The 14886-nt window shown below is 37.1% G+C and overlaps 1 protein-coding gene across 5 annotated transcripts in view; it reads right to left on the minus strand.

The window, feature by feature from the left end:
* thsd7ba (thrombospondin, type I, domain containing 7Ba) overlaps positions 1 to 14886 on the minus strand; it is a 211742-nt gene that overhangs the window by 58863 nt on the left and 137993 nt on the right. For all 5 annotated transcript variants that reach the window (XR_001664524.1, XM_007570353.2, XM_016680858.1 and 2 more), the window contains exons 14-16: positions 14456 to 14647; positions 4067 to 4333; positions 3643 to 3821 (exon numbers count right to left, since the gene is read on the minus strand). Coding sequence is in view for 4 of the 5 variants with exons in the window: in XM_007570353.2 (XP_007570415.1) it covers positions 3643 to 3821; positions 4067 to 4333; positions 14456 to 14647 (638 nt within the window). In the remaining variant the exon portion in view is untranslated. The remainder of the gene's footprint in view (positions 1 to 3642; positions 3822 to 4066; positions 4334 to 14455; positions 14648 to 14886) is intronic.

Genomic DNA, 14886 nt, shown 5'->3' on the forward strand with positions numbered 1-14886 from the left:
GGTGTTTTTGTATTAAATGTGCATTCAAGACTACAACCAAAACACCCAGTGTTAAAGCTGGTAAGTAAATCCATGAGTCACATACTGAGTCATGTACTGACATAAGCTAAGGTGACTGAAAAAAGAAAAACACCTCAAACAAAAAATAACATTCAACTGAAATCTTGAAGTGGCATCTAAAGAAATCAGATAGGAAGTTAAAGCGTGGGCACAAATTGGTCTTTTGAATAAATAAGTAACCTATGCATACAGTGAAATCAGTTACAAAGTGGCTTAAGGAAAACAAGGTCAGCGTTTTAGAGAGGCCATCATAAAAACCCTCAGGGCAGAGCTGGAAAGGTGAAACCTGTGAAAGAATATCCAAAATGTTCGACCAAACTCATCTTGTTTAAAAAGACAGTTTTAGAAAACAGCAAAGAATTACAGGAAACATTCTGAAATTTAAGAAAGTAAAAAAAAAATCTCAATATTTGTAGTCCCATCTAAACTGAAACTGAGAAAAACATGTATGTGATTGTATTTAAAACAGTTAAAAATCTCTTATGAAACTGTATGTAAATATCTCGTTTACACTGTCAGTAAACTTTCTTGATTATTATTATTTTTTACAAAAAACAAATGTAATGTCTTGCCCACAGTAGACAGACAGCTTTGCTCTGCCACAGAAAGTTTTCCTGGTTTCTAAGATAACAGCAATGTTGCCAAAAAATTATGTCTGAACTTCAGAAAGCAAAAACAACTTTAACGGATGAGTTAGTGAAATTAGGAAAAAATGACATTTCGGTAACCTTCACAAATACAACTAACTAATTTATGCAGAGTCCGGGGATACAGGCAGCTTGTGTATTTAGTATTCTTCTACTAAAGTTAGCCCTTCAATTATTTTTCTCTCCATTTGTCAAAGAAAACCGGAGGGGGCGTTTCACATAGATGAATTATTCATGTGGATTAATTGTCTGATTTTTACTCCTGGAAAGAAAGAAAGAAAACAGACCACTTCATAGAAATCTCATTTTAACTCAATGCCTGTCTTCCACACAACCCTTTTAACACTGTAACCATTTCTGCTTCTTATTTCTATGTGGCCCTTCGTCTCTCCAACTCTTATCTTTCTCCTAATCTTTCTTGCTCACTCAACCATTAGACGAGAGGATGACTTGTGGTGCTCTGTAAATTTCATCTCTGTCAAGCCAATCACTTCTGGCTATGGCTCAAGGGGGAACATCTGCTGGTGGGAGGGACTCTAGTCTTCGTACGATGACTGCTTCTCAGTCAGCAAAAGCAGAGCAACTGTCGGTGAAAGACGAAGGCAACCGTTTGTGATAGCAATATTAACAATCACTCCAAAACCATAAGAGGGGCCGACTGTAGACACTGAATGTCGGCTTGAAGTCTGAGCAAATTCATTGATATTTCAAGCAAGCTGCTTCCTCTTGCACCCTGTTGGGCCGCCTGAGGGAGGTCCTTGCTTAATGTAACAGAATGGACAAATAACCTTACAGATCTTTGCTTAGTGCATTAGTGTAAAGGTTGCGCTGTCATAAAAACAGCGCACGTCTCAGGGAGATGTGCTTAACTCCAAATAGCCAATTTGGTAATGTTAACAACATGCTGCACTCCACCCTCAGGATATCGCTACGAGCTCAAGGGCAGCAAAGTGCTCCTGTTTCAGGAGGAGGGGCTGTTACAGGGCATTAAAACAGGGCCCACACAGACATTGTTAGTGGGCACTTAACCATCTGTACACAACTCTCCACTGGAACGCGTCTGAATATTTCTCACAAAGCCACGCCTCATATCCATATTGACCTCCACGAACGCTGGCGTCCTTTTCCAGGCCATCCAAGCATACAGGCAGCATTCATAAAACCCTTCCTCGCTTTAAACCATGACCCCCATGACAGAAGAGCTGCTGCGGAGTATTCTGAAAACCTGACTGTGGAATATCAAAACCTCCCATCTGTCCACTTCTCTCCTCACTCTCTGCGTTTTCCCCGTTCTCATGTCACAGGAAGGGCAAGTCCTGCAAGGCCAATGATTTAGTCTGACTGAAGACTCCAGGAAATGAACAGGTCACCCAGGAGTCGCACTGTCTGACGGGCAATAAAGCTCGTCATTGAAGTGTGAGCAGAATGCAACAAGTTCACTGAGATAGCGTTTGGATTCCAAACAAAGAGGATGAAGAAATATATTCAAAGAACATACTGCAAATATGTCATGAATTTGGATGGGAACTGATGTATATGCCATATTAATGTACTGGTAAGATAAAGTTATGCATGTCTTTGTAAAATATGATGTGCGGACAATTTTAGCATTAAGTAGGCTTACTGTCTGTCCTATCTGGATTCTGATGCATGGATTTTAGGAAACTATGTTGATAAAGAAGAGAAATAAAGAAAAACAAACTTACTTTACTATATGTAAGCTAAAATCTTTAGTTTTACTTAGCTGTAAGAAAAAGATAGAAACACTTTTGCAAGTGATTTGTAAAAGAACCTTTTCACATTCGGTCTTATTACATCAATAAAAAAAGTAACAAAATAATGCATAATTACAAAGTGGAATGAAAAGGTTGCGTATAAATAAAAGTCTAAAACGTGGAGCGTGCATTTCTATTACTCAACAAAATCCTGGGAATCCAACCGTTCTGAAAAAGGCCCAAGAGGCTGGTTAGAATTTATGACATAAAAATGTAACATCCTGAATGCTGAGTAACACACCAGACAGGTCAGGAGTAACGTTCTGATGATAGCTAAAGCAGGGTTTGATAAGTTAAAACCATTTCCAAAATTATGAAAACCTCACTGAAATGTTCAAGCAATCATCTAAAAAGGAGTAAGACATAACAGGAAAACCTCGTCCTCCACTCAAACTGACAGACAGCTGACAATAAGCTGTGAACAGCTTGGCCTTAATGGAAGCATGGAAAGAAAAGAAATCATTGTTGAATGAAATCCACAAATAGACCCACTTATTACTTAACAGGAAACATTTTCAAGGAGGTACTCTGAATCGAGCCTTTTACAAAAAGGCCAGGTCTGGCCTAAAACCAACACAGCATCCTGTAGAGATGTTTTTGTTCATCAGGGATGGTTAATGGGAGATGCGGAGCTTATCATAGGCCAACTGAAGAAAAAGATAAAGGGTATAAAAGACTTGAGAAAGAGGTTTCCTCCCAGCAGCACAATTACTCCATGCACACAACCAGAGCGACACTGGAACTGGTTTAGATCATGGAATGGTCCACTCAAAGCGTAGAACACAAAAGAAAAGAAACATAAAATCTATCTTAACAGAGAATATTTCAATCTGAAAGCAGACAAGCTATTTTGTAAAGTGAAAGGTGATTTTTCAAAGTATTGTCAATGGCAAGTGAAGATGAAAGCTGAACAAATGAATGGCACACTTTTTAGATTAACATTTACAAAAACATCTTGGATTCCTTTCACAGCAAAATTATGTGGTGCATAGTTTTAGTATGTCACATTAATAATCTCTGTGGAATACGCAAAGGTTTTCTGAAGTAATGTTTTAAAACAAAGAAGTTCAAGAACAATTGCAATAATGAATAACTGTTACCATGACTGTTTTATTTCTGTATAAATGACGTGTTTTATAAAAGCTCAAAGCCATCCTTACCTGGTTCTTCAAATCCAGCTTGGGGCAGGGCTGTCCGCCGTTAAAGGCTTTCTCTCTGAGCCACTTGGACCTGATTTTCAGCCCGCTGCCACAGGAGGAACTGCATGCCGACCAAGAAGACCAATCACTGAGCTTACAGTCCAGGGGGCAAGGGATGTGACAAACCTCCACGATGTAGCCTACAATTGAACAAATTCAGCCTGATTCAGAATAAGAAGGAGCAATCAAATCCCATATTTTTCCAGACTGATGGTTGGAAAGAAAGCTCAAATTCCTTCCACAAGTAACAACTTCAGCCTATTGTTTGCCTAAAAGCTGCACTGGTAGAACTAGCAGATCTTGAAACAGTCATCTGGAAAAGAAGAGAAGTTGGAAACCCTCTATGAAGATCATACAGTAGATAATCTTTGAAATTCAATTATACCTGAGTCTGTGCAGAGCGCGGGGTTAACCAGGCGTCCCCGCTGGTCAATGCAGGCCACGGCTCTGTACCGGAGACCTTGGCCGCACTCTTTTAGCTCTCGGTGCCTCATCCAACCGTGCAGTGACTCGAAAACCGGAGGATTTGGAAGGATGCACCCAGACCAATTCCCAAATGGCTGAGACAAAAACTCATTACAGGGACAAGTCTGGTTCTCTTCCAGCGGGTACATTTCCTGATTCAGGCAACGCTCCTTCTTTTTGCTACGGCCTAAGCAGAAAATGGACAAAACAATGAAAAGTTGTGACAACAGGAGCAAGATTCAAGTTTTAATGAAGTTTGAAGAAAACTCTGTCCCTTGTACAAAAACGGTATAAACGACTGAATACACAAACTGTTTATTTTTAGAGTTTGTATTCACTGGTAGGGAGCTAACAAACACTGATTTTCAATTGGGGAAGACAATTGAGATAAAATATTTATAACGATTTGAACTACACCAACTTGCTGCTAAAGTATTCATAGCCATCCATCCTTAATATTGCAATGTGGGCAGGTGGAGAGACTAGAATACACATCAGCAACTTTTTGAAGGTGAAATGTTTGTTTAAATGAATACCACTGTGGGAAATGTCTCTACAATTATATAACTTCTACTTATTTAATATGTCCACTGAAGCCACCTGTATTTAATTCTGACTCGGCTAACATAATCTCTGTGGTGAGAATCACTGGTTACAAGTTCTGCAGCAAACTTTGTAAGACTGTGGAATACTTTGGATATACAGCTACTTCACATTCTCAAACTTCTCGAAAATTTAAACCACATCTGAAACTCGCAAATCCGTCAAAAATGTCCCAGGAGGCATAAAGTGTGTTTCTTATGTTCATGTCGCTTAGAAATTTGCATGATGCATTTCAAAGAAGCAGTGTTGCATTAGCATCTTAAAATAAACATCCACTAAGATCTGTTTGAGTGAGTTTGTTTGAGTGGATCTGCGTGCTCGCTGTCGAATGACCATCAAGTCATCTGAAAGATTTGAATTTTTCTGCAGCAGATGTTGGAGTGTAAGTGTTGCTAAATGTAAATCAAGTTCTTTCAGTTTCTTGGTGGCATGAAAAAATGTTTGTCAGTTTGTTCAACGATCAACTTTACTGCAGCTCCTAACGCCCGAAATTAAATTTTTTTTCAGCAGAAGTAGAATAAATGAATTCCAAATCAGTTTAGTGCATCGTAATTAGGTGAAAGAAAGCATACTTCCTTTCTGTTGGATCCCTAAATAACCTGAGGGAACAACTGGTGTTGTTCGAAAGCATATAAAATTTTAATTTTCAATTTATGCTCAAAGCCCCAAAGGCAAAAGCACATACTTGTTTTCTTTATGTTGCTACACCACAGAGAACTGGAGCCACAGGAATCCAGAGAATTACTTGTCTTGTTGCATTTTGTTTGTAGCTGACAATTTTTATTTCTTTGTCATGTAAATATTCTTTACTTTGTCAAAAATTGATATAATCAACAATGGAAATATGAATAAATTCCTTATTTCACAATGATAATAAGTAGAAGACAAGAAATTATTATTTTTTTCTTCTAATTGTTTTCAGCTTTAATTTCTCTCTTTGTTGTTCCCCTCAAGTTGTAGTTTATCAGTAACGATCAGAGACAGTAAAACGTTTGACTGTGTAGATTAATAGATTCTTGAAAAAGAGTCAACTGTCAACATTTGTTAAGAATTGGCTCTATATACATTAACTGAATTAACTGAATATCTTTGGGAAGACTTAAATTCAAAAAGACAAATTGAACCTTATTAGTATTTTGCAACCTTCAGATTTTTTGAGAAACATGTTTTCTGTAGATGGAGGGTTAGGGGTTAACCCTAACCCATATGTCAACATTTTTAATGCATCTTGGAGAACCTGCAATTTTCTGTAGCCTTTTAATTGACTTAGCCATGAATTTTAAAGGAGATGATTATAGAGCATCCTGAAAATAGTTGTCAGCAATGTCAGGGCAAAGTGTTGTTTGGTTAAAGAATTATCAATAGGGCAATTATTTCAATGCCTGCAGGAAGAGGTTCTGGCTTTCTTTCTTTCCCTCTCCAGGTCCTTGGGACTCAATACCCTTTATGCCTTTCATGTTTCCCTGCTTCAACACAAACACATTAATTTGATGGCTCATTATCAGAGGTCTGCTGAACTGAATGACCTACTGAGGGGATATTTCAACCATTTAACTCCTTCAAAATAAATTTTTTTCAGTCTCAGGATTTACAACAAACTGAATGCAGGCATTAAGAAACTTGCAGTCATTCCCAGTCACTTCTGAAATTGATTGAAAACACTCGAAGTGTATACTGGCTTCAGTAACATAATTTGATATATTTGACATAATTAAGTTTCTCTTCTCTCATGAAACATACACATGTTAAACATCAACACGAGTCTTTTATAACGGTCTTTGTGATAAATGACTCCAGCCATGTTAAAATGATTACAGAAACACATAGTCGTCCTGCAATTAGAACATGGTGGGTTTGATTTCAGTTTTCTCTCGTCTCTTGTTAATGTGTCCCTGGGCAAGGTGCTTCACCTTAAGTTGTCTGGAGTGCTTTGAGTGGTCAGAATGACTAGGAAAGTGGTGCATTAATTCAGTCCATTTATCATATTAAAGATGAACAAAGTTATGAAATAACATATTGGGATCTCACTTCTTTACATCATTTTTACCAGTGTTGATTACACTTTTAATACTCCCTTAAAAGGCTCTAGCAAAGAAATAAACATAGTGACATTGAAATGTTGCATAAGATGTTCAGAATTTTCGATACAGTTAAATTTTCCTACATGTTCTTCAGCTGCACACTCTGGCTTAGTGTTCTACAGAATAAAATACACATAAATGCACACAAATGACAGACATGCTGGTTTATATTTATGAGTATCCTTCATTCAGTGACACACTAAGGCTGTAAGGCAATGTTTAAAAGACTCTGCTGTCATCTCCTCTTCATGTCCTTGTCAATATTAAGCAAATAATTGATTTGATGAAAGGACAATACTCTCGACAGGGTTTCAAGACTCTGCATAGCAACCAGCAAAATCATGCAACTGGCTCAATTTGACATTGAAAAGCAAAATATTTTGCCATACAGGTATTTATTCAACATACGGTAATGCTACGTTGTTAAACAGATTTTTCAAAATATCCCCATCAAAAAAATCCCACAGGAGAAAGACATGAATAAAAAGTCATTGGCATTTGTCCTTGAGTAAACTAAAATAAAAAAAGTGTATTTTATTTTTATTTTTAAAATAATGACAATAAAAAGCATCACATATTTTTTTTTTGTTTATTTTCAATAAGAACTGAAAATAGAAATGATTTTTTGGTCTCTTGTTTGGACCCCATTAAAATCTAGAATCAAACTTAAAATTCCCTATCTTAGTCATAAAGCACTCAATAATCAAGTGGATTGTTTTATAAACAAACTGATCCAACAAATTTAATGTTTGCAGATGAGATTTGAGACACATCTCATGAATGAATGAATGAATAAACTGAAATGAATTGTTGCTGTCATGGCAGGCAACACCTAACTAACTATAATATTGAATGCATTTTAAGACAAATGTATAATCGTCACCTAAAAACTCAAGAACCCAGCTGTAGAAAAATTTCATTTAGGCCAACACCAACTAAAGTCCCGTTTAGTAAAGGTACTAAATAGCATTTCTAAGTTACTTTTGGAAATGTCAATATGTAATAAAACAACCGTCATTTAGGATCTTTGTGCTCATTTCTTGTGGTCAACAATTCAACCCATAAACAACAAACACTGAAATAGGCTAATTATAATGCGAAATCATGAATGTTATGTCGATTGGTAGCTCTAAATTGCTCTTATGAGTGAGTGTCTGCTTGGTTGTGTGTCCTGTTTCGTCTTTCGATTGGCTGTCAACTTGTTAAGCGACTACCAACCCTCTAACCAAATGACTCTTGGATATAAGGACCAACCTCTTTGCTCCTCCTCAGAGATAAGCAGGTATTGACTTTGGAAGGATTATTATGCAAATACGGGATTTCTGAAAATATGTTAATACAAAAGCCAATTCGGATGGGTCTTTAAGAGTTTGGTTACAAAAAAATAAAATAGAAAATCTATTCTAATCCTCATGATGAATAGCAGATTCTCACAGACTGACGTGTGGAAAATAAACACTTTGATCTTTGTTTTGACTCTTTAAAAATAAATCAAAGTTTTGCCAGTCAATAAATATATATATTTTTTTGTTCTCTGGAGTATATGTTGGGGAAATCTACTCTTCCATTTACAGAAATAAGCTAATAAACGATCTTGTTTTAGCCTGGGGGCTGCACAGTGGCACAGTTTGTAGCACCGTTGCCTTGCAGCACGAAGGTCGCGTGTTCCCGGCCTCTGGCCTTTCTGAGTGGAGTTTGCATGTCCCTCCATGGGGAATCTCTGCATGGCCTAGTCTACATCTGTATTGTGATTTATTTACCGTATAAATCAACTCATCCATCCATAACATATTCTTATAAATCATCTTTTAGCCATACCAGATGTAGAAGTAGCAGTTTTATTCAGAGCGGGTTTTTAAATCCTGTAAAAAACAATACAACTATCACCAAAAATTTAAATTAAACTAAAGTCCATATTTAATTGGAACAACTTGTATATTACCTCAGCAAAAAAAAAAAAAAAAATAAAATAACTAAATTAAAATGTTTGTCAGGATGCTGCAGACTCTCTACATTGTTCTTGTTAGAAGAGACTGTCCTAACTGGAATTTCTTTCACCAATGGGAAGACAATACCCACAAAAAAGTGAACCCTGCATTGTAAATTCGTATTATCAACATTGACGTTTCTTTGAACATTGTGAAGGTCAATGCTGGACATATCTGCTGAGAATATCTGACCGGAGCACGGAGATGGTCACATGACTCACAGAATAGGAACTGCAGGAGCCTGTAGAGTCTTTCAACGTTTAAAAACCCTTAAATACTCATTTTTTTAAACCTATGCTTATGAACATGGGTCATACATGTTCATAAGAGTGAACATGTGTTCAGTGTTAAGAGAGGCATTTAAAAGTGCCTCTCTTAACACTCTGAACCAACACCTGGGATTAGATCAGTACACCCTCCACCTGTCCCACACAAACAAACCAAAGCACAATAACGCCACTGTAACTTTACAATAAACAAGGCTATAAAAGCAGCTTCTCTTGACCTCTACACCCTTTACACCCAAACTGTTTTTCCCATTGCCTGAATGGGAAACAGATGAAACATTAACTGCTTCACAAAGAAACACCAGATGGCATTATATCGTTTGCTTGCTGATACACTGTTGAAATGGAGATTGTTATGGACTGGCTGTGAAGTTAAAAAGAATATCACATACCCATTAAAAACCAAATAATAAGAGCTTTAATGAATTCAAATCCCTTAAGAATATACTAATTACAACATAAAAGTCACAATCAAAGTAATTACTTTGTGTACTGTAAAACAAACTTATTTGAACATTTCTTGGCCTGCTCCAGACGGAAAGAGCGGACAGAGAAGTGAAAATGTGAAAGAGTGAAAGAAGTGAACTCTTGCTCCTCTCATGCAGCCGTATTTGTCTCATGGAGCCAGGGTGTTGTCATCCTCTAGAGTTTGCAGCCGCTGAGCTGCCCATCTGTTTCTGAAGCGGTTCTGATTGCAAACATTCCTCCCAGAGCGAGAACACGCTGCTGTCACACCGCAATCCACTAACAATCTGTTCAATCTACACCGCCGCTGGTGGCTGATTGAAAAGTACCAGTGCGACATTACTTCACTTCGACAAGGACATCGACGGCGACCGCGTCACTTCAGGCATCACAAACAGTCAGCGTTAGAAATCAGCAATTTTCAGCTCATTCAGAAACTACGTGCATCATTTCTGACTTAAATTGCTCAGGTGTGTTCGACTAATGCACAACTCACACCTGGAAATCTGCAGACCTAATTATGTTTAGCCTTGGCAGATGAGGGTTTACAAAAAAACAACACATCTGTGAAAGAGGAAAGATTGTGGCCAAGAATAAACTACCTTACAAACAACTTAGACTGGTGTGACAAGTATCAAAAGCTAATTTATAAATGTCATCGGTTTTAAAATTTCTGTGCTGTTTAGATAATGAATAAAAATTAAGATATGTGGCTTTTGCTTTATGATAATATGACTTAAATGTTTTGACTACATGCCTAATGATTAATTGACTCATATTATACGGTCACAACATAGTAATAGTTTTAACAAATATGAAAAACATTACCTACAAATGTTTTATGTATTTGGTACCATAAACTTTTTACTCTTAAAATGTCAGTCTTCTCTAATCAGTCTCATATAGAGTGATAAAACCGTTCAAGCTCACATTGTGCAAATTATTTTCTCAGAAGAGCATTTCAAAATGAAAGTTTAACATTTCATCAGGTTACCATCAGTGCAGTACATCACAAAGTAGAAAGTGTCAATTTTGTAACTTAATATAAATTTATAACGAACACAAGAATTTCAAAAATATATTTGTACATAAAAATATTTTTGTCACAATGAAAACAATAAGTATAACCACTAGAAAAACAACAAATTAGGACATAAAATTTAGTTAAATGAAGGAAGTTACAAACCTAAATGGGATGGTGTCAATAGCATCTGCAGTATTTCTAAATGCAACTATTCTAGCATAATTCAGATATTTAAAAGCGAATTCTGACTAAAACGACTAAGAGCAATTGCAAACAGCTCCAATGCTGGATAGATTAGTTAAACCATTTATCTGCAGCTAAGCTCCAACACGCACACATCTAATCTGTGATCAGTGGGAGACATAATTCCTGTTTAAATCACGATGCATCACAACATATTGCAGGGGGATATGGCTGCAGATCAACAAGTGTTTGGAAACAAAATATTCATTTCTGTGTTTGTCTTAAAACATCCTCAGTGTCTGATCAGTTTACCATAAGCATACATCTGAGTATTTAAATATCAAAGATATGCAGTCATATTCAATAAATTAGTAAGAATGGTTAAATAGGTTTTAAACATTTATTTTATTAGTCCCATATTTCTGTATAAAAATTATTTTTATTGATTCTAATTTTTAATGTTTCACTTTCGTTGGCTGTAGTTGGAAAAATCATCACCATTGACAGAAATAAAGGCTTGAAAACATCGTTCTGTGTGTAATTTGTATATTTTGTTTCCCTTTATCAATTGAGATACAGAAAAAAAAAACTTTCAATATTCTAAGCTATTAAATTTGACTGTATAACTTTGTACAGCTTCATTAAGACCTCAATGAATAATACTAAACACAGAGAGTCATATTTTGTTGCTTCTGACTGTTTTGACAAAAAATGTTAGGCTGCCAAAGCTTCCAACTGTAGCCATGCTTCCATCCAATAGTCATGCAAATTTTGAGCGAACATTTCCATCTCAAGCATCAACATTTGTTGATGCTCGATTCTCAAGATGAAGAGGCTGCAAAGTAGCATGGCCCACACATTTAAAAAAAAAATGAAGAGTCCTCCCTTCCCAGCTGGGAGTTAGGACTTTGACATGAGCTTCCTGCCTCTAAGGTACAGACCCACTCAGAGGTTGTGTTAACAACACATTTTCCCTATTTGACTATTAAAAAAAAAAAAAAACATTGACATAAACATTTTAAAACCATCATGAAAGCCTCTTTGCTTTCTTGAGGCACCATCATGTCTGAGTTTGTTGCCTCTAAGGCACAAACCCAGCAATAAATTGGAAAGTTCACTAAATCAGAACGTATTCGAAAAAAGCAGTTTCCATCTCTCCTGTACGGCACTAACTCTTTTCAAAAAAGTTAAAAACTTTTAAGCGAGCTTAAAAAGCTTTTTTTGTGAAATTGGGAGTTATTGAACTTTCTTTTCATCAACCTTTTCTAATGCGAAACTTCAGTGTGAATAAAAAACCATTAACAGAAACATGGCTTATGAGTCACAATGAAAGGAGAACCATGAATACTTTATGCTATTTTTCTGAATTTTAGCCTTTTCTTCTATAACATAAAAGCTTTTTCACCCCTATTATGGCGGAATTTATTCAGTGTAATTACATAACCACATCAATGTCAATTAAAGATTAGATTTAACCTATTTCGTATTTAACAAGCAGTAAAACACTCCCCAGCACTGCTACTAATGGGCATATACACACTACATAACTGCAAATCCATCATACATATATTAATGTATCACCACCTACAGGCAGCCATACATTCATGTGGTTTGCATGTCTTTAGGCTTGGAGGAATCGGAGCCCCATAAGGCATCAACATGCAAATTCCACCAAGAAAACCAGCAGGTCAGAAAATGACTGTGCTACTCTACCAGACCCAAACAGAGCTAGTGTCTGACAGAGAAAGGCATATACTTCTATTCATGCCAAATGTAATTTGTGGTTTTTAATTCCCCAAAGCCTAAAGGCTGAGGTACGGCTTCAAAAGCGTAAGGTACAAGGTCAGTGATTTATGTGTTGTTTAAGACATGTGGGAGAGCAGGCAGGTGGATGTGTCAGAGGTTGACAAAACACAGAGCAGGGGCGGCTGCTCATTTTGTGTTTTTCCTTCTTCTTTCAGGCCAGGGCAGTCTGTTATACAAACTGTGGTTATAACGAATATGACAGCACACAAAGCAAAACGTCTACAAGTGTGGTGGATTAGAGATCCACGGATTTAAAACAGTAATATCACAATTAATCTGTAGGTTCTAAACTTTTATAATAAATTGATAATGTTAATAATGCTATAGACATCCATTAACATATTTTGAATTATTTCAAGAGGTACTTACCACAAAACTGCCTAATATCTTTCAGCAGAGCATAACTTCTAATACAGTCAGTGTTCTTATAAGCAGAATGTAACAAAGTGACCTTTTTGTTCATGTTTCTTTCTTTGGTGGCTCAAATATTCCTGATGTTTTTTCCACTGCCAACTCCTTATCAGTGGTAACTTTATTTTAAAATGGCAAATGTCATCTATCAGAACACTAACTGCACTACTTGTTTTTTCTTGACATCCTTCAACAGTTTGAAAAAACACATTGAGTTAACAGGTAAGTCTAATTATTTTTAGTTTTGAGTGCACAGGTGCAAAGCACTTCTGTTTCCTTCATATTTATCTGACATGACCACTGGAGGACCGAAGTAAATGGAGAAGCAAATAAATCAAAGACATTTTTTTTTTTCAAATTTACATTTTTTAACCTCATCCATGTTATTTTTAGATCCTGAATTTTCTGTTTGAATTTTTTTTGGATATCTCTCTCACAGCTTTGATGTCCACTGAAGTACACCGACTTACACTGACATTTATGAAACTGAATAGTCTTTTGTTAAAGAGCTTTTTGGCTCTAAAATAACTTCCACTTCAGATACAGAGAAAGCAGTCAGCATCGAGCTCAAGGAGGCTTTACAAAATAGATGAAGTGTCTAAGCGTAGGCTGCCAGCTTCCTTAACCATAGACTGGAGCTTCACAAAAAAAACAGAGCTCATCCGCCACCCATCAATCTCTGTGACAGAGAAATTTAAACAAGCCCTGAAATTTGGCATAATCAGTTTAAATGCTCATAACACCTTTTATAACCAGCACAGGGTAATCAGAAATAGAACAAATTATTCCCAGGGAAACCCATCGGAAAGCAATGTCTGATGTCGTGTTAGTTTCTCAGAGCGTTATGAGGGGAGAGAGGCTAAGTTTACTACAACCCCTTCAGCATTAGATTAAATATTCATGAGGACAAATAGTGCCCAATCTGGTCTGCAACCATGACATGTAAATCATAATCTGCCATCTGCACAGAAATTGGGGATAACAAGCTATAAAGAGCTAATTTCGACCTGGTGAAATGCTAACAGGGACGGTGTAAAGTTATAGTAAGACGACCTGAATTACAGCCGAGGCGATGCTTACTGAAAATGGTACAGCAAAGTCCACATGCTTTTGAGTATGTGAAGAATATGCAGCAATTAGTGCTGTCCAAGAAGCAACAAATAAATCCTGTCTGCCGCTGCCTTGGTGAGATCGATACGGATCAGGCTGTCCAAAGGCCGCCTTGAGGAAATAGCTGCAACCTCTCACTAGATAGTCGGGCTCGACAAAAGCTTTCATCTTCGCGGCTTTAATTTATTTCCGAAGTCGCAGTCAGCCATATCAATGAAATCATGCAGCAGCAAAGTGAGAACGTTTGACCTCGGAGGAAGATCTGATTGTTTCTGGAGTAACGAATGAAGCAGTTGTTTTTGCATGACGTTAATGTTCCCGAAAGATTAAAAGTAAAAGAAAAGTCCGTACCTACAAGTGAACGCCTGCGAGTGCGTGAGCTGCCACATCCGGTGCAGTCAGAAAACCTGGACCAAGCAGTCAGAGTGCAGTCGTCCTTGCACGCCACCCGGCATTCTCTAATCTGAGAGGGAATGGGTCCAGCCCATTGCAGGCACTCTGTCATGTTGGCTGGCTCTCCATCTTCCCCAACACAACTGATTCCTGCAGACACATGGAGAGGAAACTATTCCAATTACATGATTAATATTCACACAATAGCTGGTTCAGACTTTAGTAGGGCTGAGAAAGTAGCGTAGGGCACAGAAGTTTTGCGGACCCAAATATATATATATTCAGTTTGAAATATATTAAGTTCTGGAGTTAACCAAGTTCTGGAGAACTTTGAAACTTAAGTTTTGACTGGGAGAAACTTTTTGATCCAATTAGAGTTAGGGCTTAGC

This window comes from Poecilia formosa, unplaced genomic scaffold (assembly GCF_000485575.1).
Source record: "Poecilia formosa unplaced genomic scaffold, Poecilia_formosa-5.1.2 Scaffold259, whole genome shotgun sequence".
Taxonomy (NCBI): domain Eukaryota; kingdom Metazoa; phylum Chordata; class Actinopteri; order Cyprinodontiformes; family Poeciliidae; genus Poecilia; species Poecilia formosa.